This window comes from Cannabis sativa, chromosome 6 (assembly GCF_029168945.1).
Source record: "Cannabis sativa cultivar Pink pepper isolate KNU-18-1 chromosome 6, ASM2916894v1, whole genome shotgun sequence".
Classification (NCBI taxonomy): domain Eukaryota; kingdom Viridiplantae; phylum Streptophyta; class Magnoliopsida; order Rosales; family Cannabaceae; genus Cannabis; species Cannabis sativa.
In genome coordinates, this window is record NC_083606.1 from 74,283,809 (window position 1) to 74,302,389 (window position 18,581).

The window sequence follows — 18,581 nt, forward strand, 5'->3', positions numbered from 1 at the left end:
TATTAAACTTAAATTGAGATTTCATTATTAAACTTAAATTGAGATATTTGTTATATAGTATTAAATTAATAAAAAAAAAACTAATTAATCTTTTATTTGAATTTTTTTAAAAAAAATATGAAATATAGTTATATGGTAAATATTGTAACTAATCTATTCCAAAATATATATATAAATTATTGAGAACGACTACAAGTGAAATACAATAATTTACTTAATGTGATGGAGACTATAGGTAAAATACGGTGATAATAACGATTATATATATACATAGCATATACATTAAATCATTAAAGATTAGAAGGACAATAAAAATAGATAAAAATAACATAGCATATACATTTAAACTAAATCCAAGTCTTTGTATTAAATTAAAAACAACAACAACTAAAAACAAAAAAAACAACAACTAAAATAAACAACCCCCCTTCTAATCATAATAATCATCACCTATGTACCTCAATTTCCTTCCATCCAATCAAAAAAATCATCTGTAATTTCTCCTCTCACCCCCCAATCACTACTTTCTCCATTATTAAACCTTAAATACTAAAACAAAAAAGAACAAGAACAAGTAGAGACACCTATCTACAAATTCAATGTGGTAACCCATTTGTGTCTTCTGCTCTTGTTCTTGTCTTCACCTAATAAAATAGTTCATAACAAAAAAAAAAGACAAAAACTTGATACAAAAAAACAAAAACATAACAAAGTTCTAAAAACAAAAACTTCCCTTTTATTCAGAGTATAAAGGGAACTTAACAAAAAAAGAAAACCCGAAAAGTTTGAATCTTTTACGCGCTACTTCCTCTTCCTCTTCCTCCTCCTCCAACACCGATACCACTACGCTTCAAAAAAAACACTTAGTACAGATTTTACAGCATTCCCTTTTCAGCACAGCAAACTCAACCTGAAAACAAACAAGAAACACCATTAAAGATTGAGTCTTTATCGAGTTTGTTTAGCTATATGATGAGCTACTCAATTTGCTGATCGTAGAAAAGAGATTTACATTTCGGTGAATTCAGTGCTGAGAGGACTTTCTTCCCATATGGACTGGTTTTGAGTGCAGCAGTGTGTAGCTTTATCGCGTCGGCTAGCTTAGAATAGAGGCTTCCCTGCTTAACAGCAAGATTGAAAATTTACACATAAAATGTTTTTTTATCATCGAAAGTATAACTCGAAAAATCATGAAGTTAAAAAGGCAATACCATAGCAACATCTATAGCAGCTTGAACAGCATAGTTTCCATAAGGATCCTGCATGATTTGATCGAGTTTGGGATTGTTAATAAGCTCGTGGATAATACGAGAACGACCCTCTTCGTTGCAAAGCTTCAAGCTTTTCTCAACCACATTGCTGCTGTGCTTCTGCATTGAAAGATCACCAAAGCTACCTTCCAACTGATCTAACAAAAGTGATGTTGCCCATGGAAGGCGAAGATCGTATACATATTGCACAACATAGTTTCTGTAGTAAATAAAAATCGAAACTTTAATTTACAAATTCACAAAATCATACAAAAATAGAGTTTGATATATTAGGTAATTTTTACCCATATGGATCCTGGGAAAGGATTAGAGCATTGGCAGCAATCTCACAGATGAGACGGTGTCTTCGATCGCCATCAGAAAAAGTAAGACATTTTTGAAGAACACAACAGCCATGGCGATCTTTAGCAAGATCAGCACAGTTCAATAGTGCAGTTTCAAACAAAAACTACAAAAGAGAAAAAGAAAACCGTTATCAGCACCTTATCTTTTATAAAAATCGAAAGGATTTTAGTTCTAGAATCGAAAAAAACAACAACTTACTTCATTATTTTCAGGCCTAAAATACTGCAAGCACCTTTGAGCAACATGGTTTCCATTCATGTCTTTCATTAGTGTGATTGTATCATGCTTCAGTGCAGATACAACCATGGAGAATTGCTCGGGGGTCTTGACAGTTTCGATAACCTTTTGAACAGCTCTAGTCCTGAAAAAACATGATATTCAACATGTTCAATATGATTGTGTTAAAATGTAAGACAAAGAGAGTAAGTATTAGTCACAAACCCGTGCATATCACACGAAATTCTGATGAGTTCCCCCGGTTTGCAAGTAATGCGATGAAGGGTCTGCAACCTTTGATCCTCATCACAAACCTCAAGCAGCTTCTGAACAAGGTAGTTCCCAAAAGGGTCAGTCATAAGCTCAACAACATGATCAATGATCTCCTCGAAAATCATGTCAATTTCGTGTTTCTTCCTTTCAGAGAATTTCCTTTGCAAAAAGCGGCAACCATGTTGGTCTTTAGCCATGAGATAAATTCTACCAGTTGCTTCATCAAGTGAAGTACATTTCTGAGGCGAAAGCTTGGCATTAAGATTACTTTTGTAATCCATATCAGAAGAATACATAAGCACATTGTTTAAGGTACAACAACCATGATTGTTATTATGAGACAAGTGACCATTGTTGTTCTGTTGAGGCCTTCCATTTTGAGCAACATGAGAAATTAAATCATTCCCTCCTCCTACTCCTACTCCTCCAAGTGAGCCAAACCGAAATCCATTTGATCTAGCTACCCTTTCGGGGAAAGTAGCTCTATCCACTCTATCCCAAACTTTAGGCAAGTTGAATCCAATGTGAGAATAGTTGGAAGGATTCAAATGGTTTGAGTAATTGTTCACATCATAATTGTTCAAATATGGATCAGAAAGTGGTTTCCATTGCTCATATTGGTGAGGGATTGTAGAATCATAAAGCGATTGCCTCGAGTTTCTAGTAAACCTATTCAGAATGTTCCCATTTTGCAGCTGATGTTGTAAACTCACATACCTCTCTTGTTCCTGTTTAATCTGTTGTTGATGATGGTAAGGTATCCGCGAAACTGGTTCCATATAGAATGGCGATTGTTGCTCGGTTATTAAAGGATTATATGGCTGCATCCCGGGCAAGTATGGAAAACCAGCAGCCGAATGATCTAATGGAACAGCAGCAGGAGCAGCAGCAGGAACAGCATTAGCATTAGCATTACCAAAAGTTTCGAGTTGGTATCGTCTCCTGAATTCCAAATTAGCTAAATTCGAAAGGTTTGTACTGTCATAGCAAATTTTTCTCATATCAGACTCATAATCATAAACACCATAAGGCACATTGTTAGTTGTTGGTGTTGGTGTTGTTGTTGTTGTTGTTCGATAAGAAGGAACAAACATCATCCTCGATTCCACATCCGAATTTTGCTTCTTCTGATTGTTGTGGTTATGGAACATTCCTTCCAAAGAAGGAAGAGTGTATTGCATCATTTTCGGTATATAAGGAGAAGCACCAGCAGCACCAGCAGCAGCTGAAACAACAGCCGGGGTTTCGTTGAAATTCAAACCCGAAAAAGCAGATGTTAAGGATTGATCATCAGGGAGATTCAACCCCACAGCTGATTGATCATACTTCTCCAACATCATCTTGTTAACCTCTTTAGTTTCCAATCGAATCGAAGAAGAGAGATTCCCATTCAAATACATCATCCTTCTATTATTAGACCTCTCTGAATTTGGAATCCCAGAAGTGGCTTTTGGTATCTCACAAAGGAGTTGATCAATTTCAGACTCATCAGTTCTTGTTTCCTCCATTTTCGAAAACCGAAAAAACTGAAGAAAAAAAACAGAGTAAATTTCACTTCAAAAACACAACTACAGATCTGCAATAACAACAACAACAACAAAATCATTCAGTCAAAAAAGGGTTTCTCTTCAAACTCTTCCAAAAATCAAAATCAAAAAATCACAACAAACCAAACCAAACCAAACAATCATAATCACATTCTAATGAATAGAACAAAAACAATGTAGTGAGAAAAAAAAAAACCCATTCTTATTAAACCCCAAATAACATAAACAATCAAAATATACAAAAATCAATGTATTGATCAACAATGTAGAACAAGAAAATCATCCAAACAGCATTATGAAATCATTAATCAGTACCCAAATCAAAAACACATAAAAAATTCACCATGATCATCATCATCATCATCATCATTATCATCATCACAAACAAAGAAAACATATTATTTTCAATAAATAAATACATGAAACAAACCCTTTATCAAAAGGATCATCGAAAGCCCAATTCAAATAAAGGATCATTCATACATACATATACATATATATACATACATATATATATACACACATTCATATATACAAATTTTCAAATAGAAAACAATGCAGGAAACCCAAATAAGAGAATGAGAATCGAAACATACCAGTCAGAAAAATCAAACCCAAATCATCAACCGGCGATCAAAGCTGAAACCAAACCAAACCAAACAACAAAATTCAGAAAAGAGAATTGGGAGAAACAAACAAAAGGGTGTTTGGGTAAAAAATCAGAATTGGGACTCTGATCAAAATAAAGAAAAAGAAACAAAGAGAAAAAAAAAGAGTTGTAGGTAGAGTGAGGAAGGAGTGAGGCGGCGTGATGAAGAAGATGAATTTCTTTTTTATAAAAAAAAAATATGAAATATATATATATACATATACATATATAAAAAGAGAAAGTGAGAAAGACACACCAAAGAGAGCACACACCATACCACACCACACCACACCACCACAGTGATGAGTGAGAGAGTCAGAGATATACAGAGAGAAAGAGAAGGAGAGAGAGCTAGAGAGAGAAGGTCACTCACCAAACAAGAAATACCAAAACTTTGGCTTCCCTTTACATAATCGTGCATGGAAACGGGAAATAGCCCAAATGGGTCGCCACATTTAATGTTGTGAATTTTCTCTCTCTTCTATATATATAGGTATATATGTATATAAAAATCAAAACTTTATTATAAAAATCAATTCTTTTGTGTTTAAACAACTTAAAAATCAAAACTTTATTATAAAAATCAATTCTTTTTGGGTTTAAACATTAGAAAAATCAATTTTTTATTCTGTTTCGAATTTAAAAATGGGTTTTTTATTGTTATATTATTATAATACACGTAAGACTTGGTCTCTGTTTATCCTAATACATCCAATATTACCCTTTATTGTATATTATAAACCTATATTTCGATTATTTGATTAATTAGTTTTTGTTTTAAAAAACTTTAGGTTGTTTGAAAGAATATCTTTGATTTGAAATTCAAAAAATTGATATTTAACAGATTTTTAGTTATGAGTTTTTTTTTTTTCGAAACACGATTTATGGTTATAACTATTAACTACATATACTATATTTTATCTCATAAAAAAACTATTATATGTTTTAAATATATTTAATACTTTAAAAAATATTTATTATACTTATTTGTGTATATATAAAATATAACTATCCCTATAAAATGACCATTGCTATTAACGATATATTTTTTTGAATAATATTAAGTGGCTTGTGTTCTATATTACTTGAAAACTAAATATATTTTAATAATGTGTTAAATTTGGAGTATAGCAGAAATTATGTCTAATTTGTTGTAGAATATAGGGTAATACAAAATTTACATCATAATTATCCTTATACTTATTTTTATGTCATTTTTCTTATTTTATAAGTTTATTTAATTATATATTAAATAATACTAAAATTTTTATATTTTTAATAAATATTAAATGAGCATTAATTATTGCTCAAAAAAAAATGAGTATTAATTAAGGATTAAATTTTGGGATTATGAGTTAAAGTACTCTGTACAGAGTATTGTTAGTAGGTATCAATGGTATTTAGCAGTAGCAGTACCTAAGGTGTTATATTGTTGTTTCACATAATTTAATTTAAAGTAATTTACAGCATAAATACTTAAATTTAACTTTTGTTATAGATAAATACTTAAGTTTAATTTTTAACGGTAATAATAGCTACGTTATATTTTTTTAAAATTTCCGTAGATACCTGGTCGTGGTCGTTAAGTATCAAATCATTATCTATGTGTTATTTTCTTATTGGTATATTTGAATTAATTTGCAAAACAAAAATAAAATATAAAAATTTAATGACATGGACTAATTAGAGATTGTCAATGTCACGTGACCATTGACTTGATACTTAACGTCTAGGTACTTACGGAAGTTCTAGAAATATAATTTAAGTATTATTATCGTCAAAAACTAAACATAAGTATTTCTTTGCAATGAGAGTTAAATTTAAGTATTACAATGATGCATTTTTTTTTTATATTGGGATAGTTATAATCTCAATTTTTAATTTGGTAGTGAAAATTATAATAATTTAAGACATTCAAGATGATGAATATGGTTTAAATAAGGAATTATTTCAGAAATACACAAAAATAACTAAGAATTACGTTTTTACTGAATTTTGAGTTTTTTTATATTTTAACGGACTTTTTTTTCTTATAAAACTAGTTACATTTTTTGTAACTATTCGTTCTAAAAATTATCGGTTATATTAAAAAAAATAATCAAAAATTGAACTTAGATACTTTTTTACTATTTTGGAAAATATATGGTTCAGTTTGTCATTTAACAAAACAGATGATCTGATTGATAACTTTTGTAAAACACAAAATTCAAAATGATATTAACCTATTTTTTTTTAATCTTGGAACCTAAATTAATTTATATCATGAGATTAGTAAGTGGTATCAGGAATCCCACATTGGTTATAAAGCCAATGGAGAGTCTTGGGCCAAAAAATATAATTAAACTTTTTTATATGAAAAATTTATATTTTTTTTTGGCTTATATAGTGGTAAAATTTTAAAATATAATTAGATTTTTTTGAAAATATATATATAATATTAAATTTGGTATTTTAAAAAGTAATTATGTATTTTTTTAAAAGAAATAATTATATTTTTAATAAGTAATTGTAAAAATACAAAATATAGTATTTTTAAATAACAAATTTGAGGCATTTATTAAAGGATTTTTTGGGCTTAAGTTGGGGACTTTCGGCGTGGACCCCTACTGCCCAATTCTTGAGCCGACCCTGATTGGTTGTGTGTGTGAAATTGTGAATTTCATGAGTAACTTTAACATATTTGGTTAGTAATTTTGTATTGAAATATCACTATTTTTTTTTTCAGGTTACTTGAATTATTAATTAGAAATAAAACTACCAAATTTAAATTATTATAGGTTTTTAATTTCCTTGAATTTTTTTTATCATAATGGTTATATATTAGTTTTTTTTTCTATATATGATAAATAAAATTTAAAAATCACTAACTTAAAAAAAATACTTGTTTTTGAGTAATGTTTTACTTTTAAAAAATTATAAGGGTAGAAACTTACTATAACTATGTATAATATTTTGGTGCATATAACTTAAAAATAATAATAACTATTTTAGTGATCATTTACTCTATATATTTATATTAATGGTTTAGTTTCTTCCTTTAACAATATCTTAGATATAATTAATAAAAAAATAATAATTACTCACTTTTTATGCTATAATTAATTAATATGTAGAAGAAAAAAAAACAAGATACAAATTAGTTTTGGTATACAATACAAATTGTAACCATTAATATTCTATGGCTATATTTTCCTTATAAAAAATAAACATTTTTTTAAATAAATTAATTAAACTTTCAATTGAATTTAATTGTCACCTGCTCTTGCCTAAATTATGATCTGAATTTGTGGTAATATCATTGATTGATTAGTATATTTTGCTATCACTTTATTGCTCCAACAAAAAGGCTCCCAAAAAAATCACTAAAAATTAATTATTTTGATATCTTTTAGTAAATGTTGGTTAGTGATATTAAAAAACAAAATTGAATAAAAATAAAGTAGATAAATACAATTTTTTTTTTTTTTGAAGGAATAGATAAATACAATATTAATAATGGGAATATAGAAAGACTAGAGTGATCCACTTTTAATGGTTGGAAGTTGAAAGAGGAGAGAGCTTAAACACCCCATAAGGATCAAATTATAAACTTTTAACTATAACATAATTTTTAATTTAATTAGTTTGGTCCTTATTAAATTAACTAATTGCCAAATATTATTTTTATTGTAGATATGGTAGCTCACATTTTAATTAAAAATCATTATTTTCTTAATTTTTTTTGGTATTTGAAAAGTATGTATATATATCTCTTTTATATTAAATGTAGCTATTTAATAGATATTATTGGTTTAAGGTGTTTTTTTTTCGTTAAACTTAACAGTTAAAACTAACACTGTTAAATTAATCAATTAATTATTTTTTTTTTTAGAAAAATATTTTTAAATATTTTAATTTAAATTAAATGTATCCAAAAAATTATATCATTATTTTTTCTATATAAATCTTAGTTTAAATTTGAATTAGACGTTAATTTAATTAATTAATCACATTTTATAACAAATTTATTAGTAATATTATTTAAAATATCTAAACTTATTTACTTATTTTATTGTTTAATAAATTAGTTAAATATATATTTTTTATAAATAAATTTAAAACTCGTTAAATTTTATATAAGTAAAAATATAATTGAATGATATTAGATTTAATTTTATTATTATTTTTAAATTAATAATTAAATAATAGCAATTTTAATACAACTTTAAGCAAGTATGCATTACATATTACTAATACCAACTAATATATATATATAGATATTTGTGGCAGTTTGAAAAGTATATATTGAGTTATTGTTTGAGGATAAACTATAAAATTTTCTATAGTTTAGTATATATTATATGTATATAAATATGGGGAGTAATTATAGACTTATAGTAGGGTACCACTTTTTTTTTTTTATCTGTTTTAATATTTTTTTGATAATCTAGTTATTTTTATATGACACTCTATAGTATAGTAGTTATAGTAGACATCACATCCTAATTTTTTTTTAAAAAAAATTATAAGTTATTTACAAAGTCAAAAATAGAATACAAAATAATTAATTACACATGTACAATAGACACTAGTAAAATTAAATGTTCCAACCATGTTTGGACACTATAAATTATTTTAAATTTAAGGTAAAATATTTACTATAACTATAATATATATTCCATATCATATTAAAAAAAATTGAATTATAATTTGTTCAAACTCCCAAAATAAACAAAAATAGCTCCTACATAAGGTCAAAGTACTAAAGTGACATTTAACAAAATATCAAAAATAGCATGAAAACTTTGTATTGAACAAAATGAAGATATTAACTTTATTCCAAAACTACCACACAAATATGAAAAGAGGTTAAAATATTTTTTAGGGGCTAAATGATACAAAAAAATGTAGGTGTAGACCAAATATATAATTATGAAAATTTATCCAAAATATATATATAATTATAAAATTGTTAAGAAGAATTAGAACGAAAAAATTATTTATTTTCCAAAATTGCTAATTAGAGAATTATTTTGTGATGCATATATATTAATTCAAGTTTTAGTATTGGAGATGTTTTAAATGAAATTTTTTAGGGGTATTCTTGAAATTAATATAAGTTCAAGGACTTGAAGAGAAAAAAGAAGAAGCAAAGCAATGAATAAAGTTGTTATTTTTGCTGATAAAGTTGAGTAGTATTAATGGTGCCTAAATAAAACATCCTAATTAATTCTGAGTACAACTACACTGTTTTTATTTTAAAGTATAAATTCTCAATTTATTATTATTATTATTATTATTTTTACTTTAATAAGAAAAATACGAGAAATAATAACAACTTTTCCTAATAAAACTCTTATTATTAAGTTGTTATACATTTTTTAATCTAGTCAATTAAAATATTTTTCTAAGGACTTTTGTATTAAAATGTGTTGAGTTGATATTATTTTAGATCTTGTATTTTACAAAAATTATCGATTGAATCTCTTGTCTTGTTAAATGATAAAATAAATTTTATATTTTTCCAGATAGTATAAATATGACTTTGAACTCAATTTTTGATAATTTTTTTTTAATATTACTAATTTGAAGATAATTTTTAACATGAACAGATACAGAAAATATAATCAGTTTTGTTATAACTTTTATATCGGGTTTGTTGACCGAGGTTTTCGGCAACCAATATAATAATAATAATTAAGAAAGCTATAAGGAATTAATGAGAGAGATTTTTACGTGGTTGGGGCATTAATGAGCCTTAGTCCACGAGTCTGTGTATTTATGATAGTATTTATTACAGAGAATGTTCTTGGTGGTTTTTCCTCTCTAGTTCTTATGGAACACAGAATTCTCGACCCTGCCTTAATGAGTTTGGGGGTATTTATAGTGTTTTTGTGGGGTGATCCCTAGAATTGAGGTACATGTCTTTCTGTAATTCTCAGTAAAGCCACACATTCCCAATGGATACATCATAGGAAATGCATGGTCTAATCCCTAGGCTTTTTAGGGGTTTTATGGACGTAGTCCTTTATCCTTTTTGACTGATGTGATTCCTCATAAAGTAGTCGTCACTAGGCTCATTAATCATAGCATAGTAGCTGCAGAGAGGGGGTTACGCCGTCAGACTTTAAGACATATGGCAGTTTCAATACGCCTTCTCCCATGCAGCATTAAATGCGAGGTGATTGTTCAGATAGGGTCTGACACCTCCCGGAGATGCTTAGTTGTGACTTTACTCTCCGGGAGTATGTGAGACTCACGTACCTTCTCCGGGAGGCACGTCTAAGGCTGATCCCTTGGGCCAAAGAGACTTAGCTGAATTATCTAATCGTTAAGCCCTTACAGCCTACGTGTCATCATCTGGTTGGTCCACGTATTTTGGACAAAATCATTGTCCGAAGGATGGGGGACACTCGTCTAAAATTATGCGGCGTCACAACCATCAACTGGGCGGTTACGTTGGTTGATTTTAAATGTTTGAAAGCTAGTGGAAGCGGACATTCATTTAAAATCATTCCGCGTCGCCACCCTCCGATGGAATTTTGGGGTGTTCACGTTGGGTGATTGAGGATGTTTAATTCAGAGTACTATTTTGAAAAATACAAATTTTAATTTGTCATTTAACAAAACAAATAGTTTAATCAATAATTTTTGCAAAACATAAAGTTCAAAATAGTATTTATAGAAATATTATTAGTAACCAAATCACTAAATGTGCTAATAATAATTTATAAAATAGTTTTGGTAAATATACTTATATATGAATAACTCTCTCTCACATTAATTAATATAAATTTATAAATCAACATAGTTAGATAACAATATTTTATATGACTTACTAAAAAAATTATATGTGGGACAAAAATATTGGGCATTTTAAATTGCCTTATGGGAAAAATAATTAAATTAATATAAGTAAAAAATGGTACCTACATATAATATAAAAGATTATAAATTGTTACAAAATTTAATTAAATTGTTTAAGAATGTCTCCATTTTGTTACAAACATTTTACCATTATTACCACCCTTGAGTACTTTCTCTATAAAAAATTATTGAACTTTCATAAGTACTTGTTTTAATGATAAACTTAAAATTTTGAAACTATTGGCAAAAATAGTTATGATGATATTAATGTTTATTTACAAAATTTCAGAGCAAACTAGTGTAATTTATGTTCCTATATTTACACCACTTTTTTTAATTATTATTATTTTTATTGAATGCTTATAAATATTCACCTATAAATATTCTAATTATAATATCCTTTAATTTTAAAGATAGCTAGAGGATAATATCATTTAATTTCAATAATGATATACATAAACTCTTTGTAAATTTTAGTTGTAATTAAAATGTTACTTTCTATAGTCAATTTTAGTATGAGAATAAAAAATTGTCAACACTATTTTATACATTTAATATGGTATACATATTTTCCTAATAATAATAATAACAATGTGTACATACAATTATTAATTACCTAAAGTAGAAAGAGTACATATAAAAAGCACACTACTTATTTAAGCAATGCAACAAATATAAACACTTTTTTTAAAAAAACTAATATTATATATATATATATATATATATAAATGAAGAAGATAAATTTGTTAAGTTAAGTGTTTATATATGTATATATAGACATAGTTTTGTTTGTGTACACACACAATTATTGACCTTTTAGAAATATATATTAATTAATTAATAAAAATAAATATAGTCACAATAAATATGGTTATAGTGATTACACACATAATATGATGATGTCTAAGAAACACATATACCAATTAAACAAAGTGCCTTATCTTTCTTCCTTTCATTATTAACATATATAGGTCATCAAAAATTAATTAATGAATCAATATATATAGTAATTATGTCTTCACCAAAAGAAATAATATAAAAACATGTATAAGTATTTAATATATATTAAAAATGTTAATTAACCATGTTTAGGAGCAAAATTAATATAGTAAATAAAATGGGAAAAAAAGAAATTGAAAAGTAGAAGATGGAAGATTGGATTCATTAAATCATGAGTCAATTTTGTTATTTCATTGTATAACACACTTGGTACATTATCCTCTTTCAAAATATATCTCGAGACATTTTTTGATGACGGTGTTTATTGTAGTAATAGTAAGCTTTTTTTTAAAAAAAAAATTAATTTTTTTAAATAATTTATAGTACTGAAAATAAAACTCAAATAGTTTGTTATATACATATTATTTTATATGCGTATAAAAATATTAGCTGTAAATTTTATTTTCCATACTATAAAGTATTTGAATGTTTTTAAAAAACTTGATGAAGTATACTTAGTATCTTAACCTTATAGTTGGTAAGCACCATGTCATCCATTGCCATGGATGTAAATCTAATTTGAATATATAAATATTCCTAGCTAGAGCATGATATATAGTAATATGTATACATATCATGTAATATGTATGGAATTGACATTATTATAATATATATTATATAGTTTATAATTAGGATTGCATAACAAAAATTAATTATTGATCACGTGTTAACCAACAAATTAATTGGAAAAAGCTAGCCAATCTAATGTGTATATATAATACATATATACATGTAGGGTTTGTTTGGGAGCCAAAATAAGAGGTCATATGAATTAAAGAGAGTAATTTGTGAAGTAAATATGTAAGTTTAACTCTTGATTAAAGATAAATAATTATTTTAATTTTTAAAGGTAGTAATAATATTTAAATTATATTTTTAGAATTTTTTTAAGTACCTAATCATTAAGTATTAAGTCAATATCTGCATGTTATTTTTTTATTTGTATACTTAAATGAATTTTTAAATAAAAAAATAAACATTTAATGACTTGAACTATTGAGCTAGGATTGACATGTGACTATTGATTTAATACTTAATAGTAGTCAGGTACTTATAGAAGTTCTAGAAATATATAACTTTAGTATAATTACTTTCAAAAACTAAACTTATGTATTTATCTATAAACGAGAGTTAAACTTAAGTATCTGCACCACAAATAAAAAGAACATTATATTTTGATAGAAGAATTGTTAATCACAATTTTTAATAAAATACGAAACGTTTTATTTAATACACAAGAAATGTTTGGCATTAGATTATGTAGTCTGAGTTTGGAAGGATCTGGCCTCGGTACGATTCCGAGCCAAATCCAAAGTGCGGTGCCAAGTTTAGGGTTAGTAGGATTTGGGTGGGTTTAGGGTTGGGGATTGGGATATTAAAATATTACTATATAATATAATATAATACAACAAGGTAAAAATAAATTCATAATTTACATCGCATTAATAGTTTTAATTTCATATAAAATAAATAAAGAAACGATTTTTATAGTGATAGGAAAGAAGGACTCAATACAAATTGTGCCAATCCAAACTAACAACTTAATAAACCTTTTTATTAACAATTAATTTCTTATATTGCCAATGTGGTATATATAATCACATTTTGGCTTATGCCATTCATCAATCAATTTTTAGTCCTCAACTCCTTCTGACCATTGTTCACAAAGTGGTGTTCTCTAAGATTATTTTTCAAAAATATTATAATAAAAATAACAATTTTCACAAAATTAAGGAGAGAGAAGGCATGTTAGGAGTTTCACAACAAAAATAAAAAATTAAAAAATATGATTGTGCGGAATTTTAAATATTTTTATGATTTTAAGATTTTATTTCCATAAAATGCGGTCTTTTGATATATTTTTATGTTGTGCTCTTGTTATTTTGTTGTTAATATTTTGTTACTTATATATTAATTTTATGTTATTTTGATGTTGTCTTATACTTGTTTTGATGTTACTTTTGTATTACTTTTCTGTGATTTTATTGAATAGCGTAAAAATATATATAAAAAAACTTTGAACGTAAAAGTGTAATTTTATTTACAAAAAATTAATAGTTTAAGTAATTTTTTACTTAATACTATCTTTAATTTTGTTATTTCGTGCTTCGACGATTCAATGGGAGTTTGTCCCGACTGATTTTCATATTATTCTATTAGCATATTTGCACTTTTAATTAATAATACAATAAATTTTCCATAAAAATATACTATTTTTAATAGGGCCAATTTATATATATATTAAGAATAATCGAAAAATATTAAAAAAGCAAATATATGAGTTATCAATTTATAGGCCTCAACATTAAAATTAAGACTAATATCAAGAACATATGTAACCAATATTATCTAACCTAAGAACTTATAGTATGACAGAAGCTTCAGAGGGGAGCTGTATTTGCGTCTCCCTAATATAATAGGGCGAAATAAGAATGTTGTTCTTGATTTTTTGAAGAATAAGGTTATGTTGGGTTTTATGCTCTAAATAAAACTCTTTACAATCTGATTAGTTATCAATATAAAAAATTTGAAGTGATTGATGTTTGCATGAATTTTACATGCTAATAGTTTAATATGTTTAATATGTTTAATATGTTTATTACATTCATACACACAAAATCAGTTAAATCCAGATCATATGTTTATTCACAATTACAGTATCGTCAACACTGTGGAATGTGATTGTGATCATATGAATCAAAAGTTTTGGTCCCTGTTTCATCAGTGTTATTGGATTTACACTAATGTGATAATCAGCGATGATGTATACTTACACTTGGAGTAAGTGTTATGTTCTTTCCAAGACATTAGTAAAGTATACTAGTTTCGAATGTATGGAGTATACATTGGACTGGACCGATATTGCAACTAAGTTAAGATATTACAAACTTACCGTTATACATATCTTTCCAAGTCAATATCAGTAGTTGATCTTAAGATTAAAAGAATCTAAATCCTGATATGCTTAGGCTCAACTCAGGAGTACTATTCATGTTCTTTGATTTATTAGTTAAGCCTACTTTTGGGTCAGGGTGATACGTATATTTTGGGAACATGATAGTATGATTGAGTGGGAGTGCTGAACATAAATATGGAATCTATAGCTTCTACTGGTGTATAGAAGTCAAGTGATGATTCCCTTCGAGCTTAGCAAATAGAAGTAAATGGATGAGCTCTTGTTTAACTGACTAATTATTAGATCACTAAACACCATTTACAGGTAGCTAAGTGTTTTAAGGGGCAAAATACATTGAGGGGTGAGAACGGTAAAGAAATCCCATCTCGATGTAAATCATCTATATAGAGGATCTTTAAATCACAATAAGATTATAACAATGGTTAAATGAGATAGTATATTGATATCGTGGAACATACAATATGCTCTATATAAGTCTGAGAGTACAATTCTAAGTTCTAAGAGTGGATTCAACGAAGAATTAATAAGTAGGAATTTACTTGGTAAATTTGGTTCACTTATTGGAAGCTCAGCATATAGATCCATGGTCCCCATTCTAGTTGAGAACATTCTGCTTGTAAGACTCATTAATTGATTCGTGATTGGTCAATTATAATTCTAAAGCTAGACTATGTCTAATTTTATGAATTTTCACTAAGCAGGGGTGAAATTGTAAAGAAAAGAGTTTTCTAGGTTTATTTATTTATTAATGGACTTTATATGTCTAATTAATAATTAAATTAAATGTCAATATTATTTAATAATCTATTTTAGTTATTAAATAATTAGTTTTGGCATTTAAAAGGTTAGAATTGGAAAATTGGCATTTTTGAGAAAATAGAGATAAAATTTGATAAAATTGCAAAATTAAGTGAGGCCCATTACAACACCATGGCCGGCCACTTAAGTTGATTTTTCAAATTAATATTTTCATTATTTTAATGCCAAATAAATCCTAACCTAAACCTAGTAGTTGCCTATAAATAGAAAGTGATGGCTCAGTCAAAACACAAGTTTTCACAAGCCTTTCTGACAGAAATTTCTCTCTTCAGAAAACTGAGCCTTCCCCACTTTCTACACCTTGGCCGAAACCCTCTCTCTTTTCTTCTTCATCTTTTTCGTGACCCTAGTGAAAGAGTAAGTGCCCACACACAGCAAGCAGTAACTCAATCATAGATTGGAAGACTGTGAAGGATCAAAACTTGAAGAAGAAGGACATTCGGGCTCAGATCTTGATTATACTCTGCTACAGAAAGGAATCAAGGGTTAGAGATCTGAGTGGAAGGAGACATTAATTCCGCTGCATCAATGTAAGGTTTTCTTAACTTTATATGTGTTTAATTTATCATTTTAGAAAGTTCATATTTAGGATGTTTAAACAACATACTTGTGAGTAGATCTAAGATCCTGGTAAAATAATTTCCAACAGGTTATTGGAAAGATCAATAGCTGGGACGGGAAATTTATTTCGCGTGTTGGCAAGAAAATTCTTCTTAAAACTGTTGTTCAATCACTTCCTATCTATGCTATGAGCATCTTTCTTCTTCCTAAAGGAACGTGTCAAGAAATTGAAAAGCTCATGGCCTGTTTCTAGTGGAAAATATCATCTAGTAAGGGTCGAGGTATTATTTGGATGTCATGGGACCGAATGGCAGTCCATAAACTTGATGGCGGCATAGGTTTCCGTAATCTTCATGAGTTTAATATTGCTATGATCACTAAACAACGATGGAGGTTAATGTGTAATACTGATACACTTGCTGGAAAGATTTTTAAATCTAAATATTATACTCGTTCAAATTTTCTTTCAGCCAAGTTGGGCGATAATCCAAGCTTCGTTTGGCAAAGTATTTGGAGTTCTCAGAGTTTACTTTGATTCGGTGCTACACGAACGATTGGTATAGGGGATAGTGTGAGTTAGGGGTGTACATCAAACCGCTCAAACCGCCCGCACCGCAAAAAAAATGCGGTTTGAAATTCTTCGCGGTGCGGTTGCGGTTTGAATTTTTCCCAAACCGCGCGGTGCGGTGCGGTTTGCGGTTTTGAATTATTAAACCGCGATTCAAACCGCACCGCACCGCATCTTTTAAAATTTCAATTTTTATATTTATTTTATTAAGCCCATACATATGAGCCCAACCCAAGCCTATAAATCTTAGGGCAAAATCCATAACTCTTCACAAACCCTCTCTTCTTAGCAACAAACCCAAGTCCATACATGTGTATTAAAATTTGGAGTTGGAAGTTTGTGTTTGTTTTATTTTTAATCTATTGATGTAAGTATGTTAGTTGTACATTTATATTGTTGTTAGAACTTAATTAGTTTCAAGTTTGTTATTTTGATTTAAGTGTGTTGTTGAAACTTTAAAAAGATTATTGATTTATTGTTGTTGTTATAACTTTTATTAGTCTCAAGTTTGTTGTATTTTCTGAAGTGTTTTAGAATAATTATATTAATGATAGTTTAATTATTTTATGATTATTTCAAAAAAAAAAATTGTGATAGTTCAAACCGCATAAACCGCAAAAACCGCACCGCACCGCATCATTTTTTGCGGTGCGGTTTTTGCGGTTTTTTAATATCGCGGTGCGGGTGCGGTTTGGAAAATTAGAAAAACCGCATGTGCGGGTTGGTTTGAAAAAATGGTTAAAAACCGCACAACCCGCACCGCGAACACCCCTAGTGTGAGTATTTTACAACACCCTTGGCTGCCTAACTCGCACAACCCTTATGTAACAACAAAGCACCCTAATTTGGTGAACCAACAGGTCAGCTCTCTTTTCCACACTGATAATTGGACATGGGATGTTGATCTTGTCCAAAATATGTTCAATACTCATGAAGCTACCATGATTTTGGGAATTCCCCTCCGTCCAAATGCAACTTGTGATACATGGTCATGGTTAGGAGAAACTTAAAGGGTGTTTTCTGTAAAAAAAAAAAAAAAAAAATCGCCTATAAACTTCTTCAAGATCAAAAGTAAAAACATGTGGACAAAGGCACTTCAAGCTTTTGGCATCAAGTTTGGCATTTGAATAATATTCCTCCTAAGGTTAAGAATTTTCTTTGGAGAGCTGTCACTAACTGTCTCCCTTCTTGCCTTAATCTTGTCACAAAGCATGTGGAGATTTCAACTCTCTATCTTGTGTGCACTTCTCATTCTGAATTTACAAGCCATGCTCTAATTTTTTGTCTGTTTGCCTTTGCTTGCTGGCGTAGGCTTGGAATTTCCTTCGTCTTTGATCCTGGTGGAGGCTTTAGAAGCTGGTTGGAGCTGTGGTTTCAAATAGTTTTAATCGATAGCATGTGTAGCATTGCCATGACATGTTGGGCAATATGGAAGGCAAGGAACAAAACTGTTTAGAAGAAAGTAATTGCATCTGCTAATAGCTCTTGATCAATGAAAAAAAGCTCAAGATAAAATCACTCTAACATCCTTATGTCTCGGCAACAAGGGTGATGGCTCCGAGTTATGGTC

The 18,581-nt window shown here is 28.4% G+C and overlaps 1 protein-coding gene across 9 annotated transcripts; it reads right to left on the reverse strand.

Moving 5' to 3' along the window:
* Window positions 1-315: 315 nt before the first annotated feature.
* LOC115725770 (pumilio homolog 12) lies at window positions 316-4,764 on the reverse strand. Of its 9 annotated transcripts, none has more exons than XM_030655378.2 (8): window positions 4,675-4,764; window positions 4,249-4,291; window positions 2,058-3,631; window positions 1,815-1,977; window positions 1,556-1,719; window positions 1,212-1,470; window positions 1,013-1,121; window positions 316-910 (listed from the first exon to the last, which is right to left on the reverse strand). In XM_030655378.2, the coding sequence occupies exons 3-8, from the start codon at window positions 3,611-3,613 to the stop codon at window positions 906-908; spliced, it is 2,256 nt and encodes a 751-aa protein (XP_030511238.2). In that variant the 5' UTR covers window positions 3,614-3,631; window positions 4,249-4,291; window positions 4,675-4,764; the 3' UTR covers window positions 316-905. The 9 variants fall into 9 exon arrangements, with proteins under 9 accessions (XP_030511238.2, XP_060973805.1, XP_060973804.1 ...); XM_061117822.1 differs by having other exon boundaries at window positions 1,013-1,118; window positions 4,675-4,763; XM_061117821.1 differs by having other exon boundaries at window positions 2,058-3,681; window positions 4,675-4,751.
* Window positions 4,765-18,581: the final 13,817 nt, after the last annotated feature.

Bases quoted from the DNA above. Each gene is read 5' to 3' on its own strand.
- LOC115725770 (XM_030655378.2), bottom strand. From the start codon at position 3,613: ATGGAGGAAACAAGAACTGATGAGTCTGAAATTGATCAACTCCTTTGT. The intron at 1,471-1,555 runs GTAAAAATTACC...TATTTACTACAG, and splicing joins CTTTCCCAGGATCCATATGG to AAACTATGTTGTGCAATATG. The intron at 1,122-1,211 runs GTATTGCCTTTT...CTTGCTGTTAAG, and splicing joins CTGCTATAGATGTTGCTATG to CAGGGAAGCCTCTATTCTAA.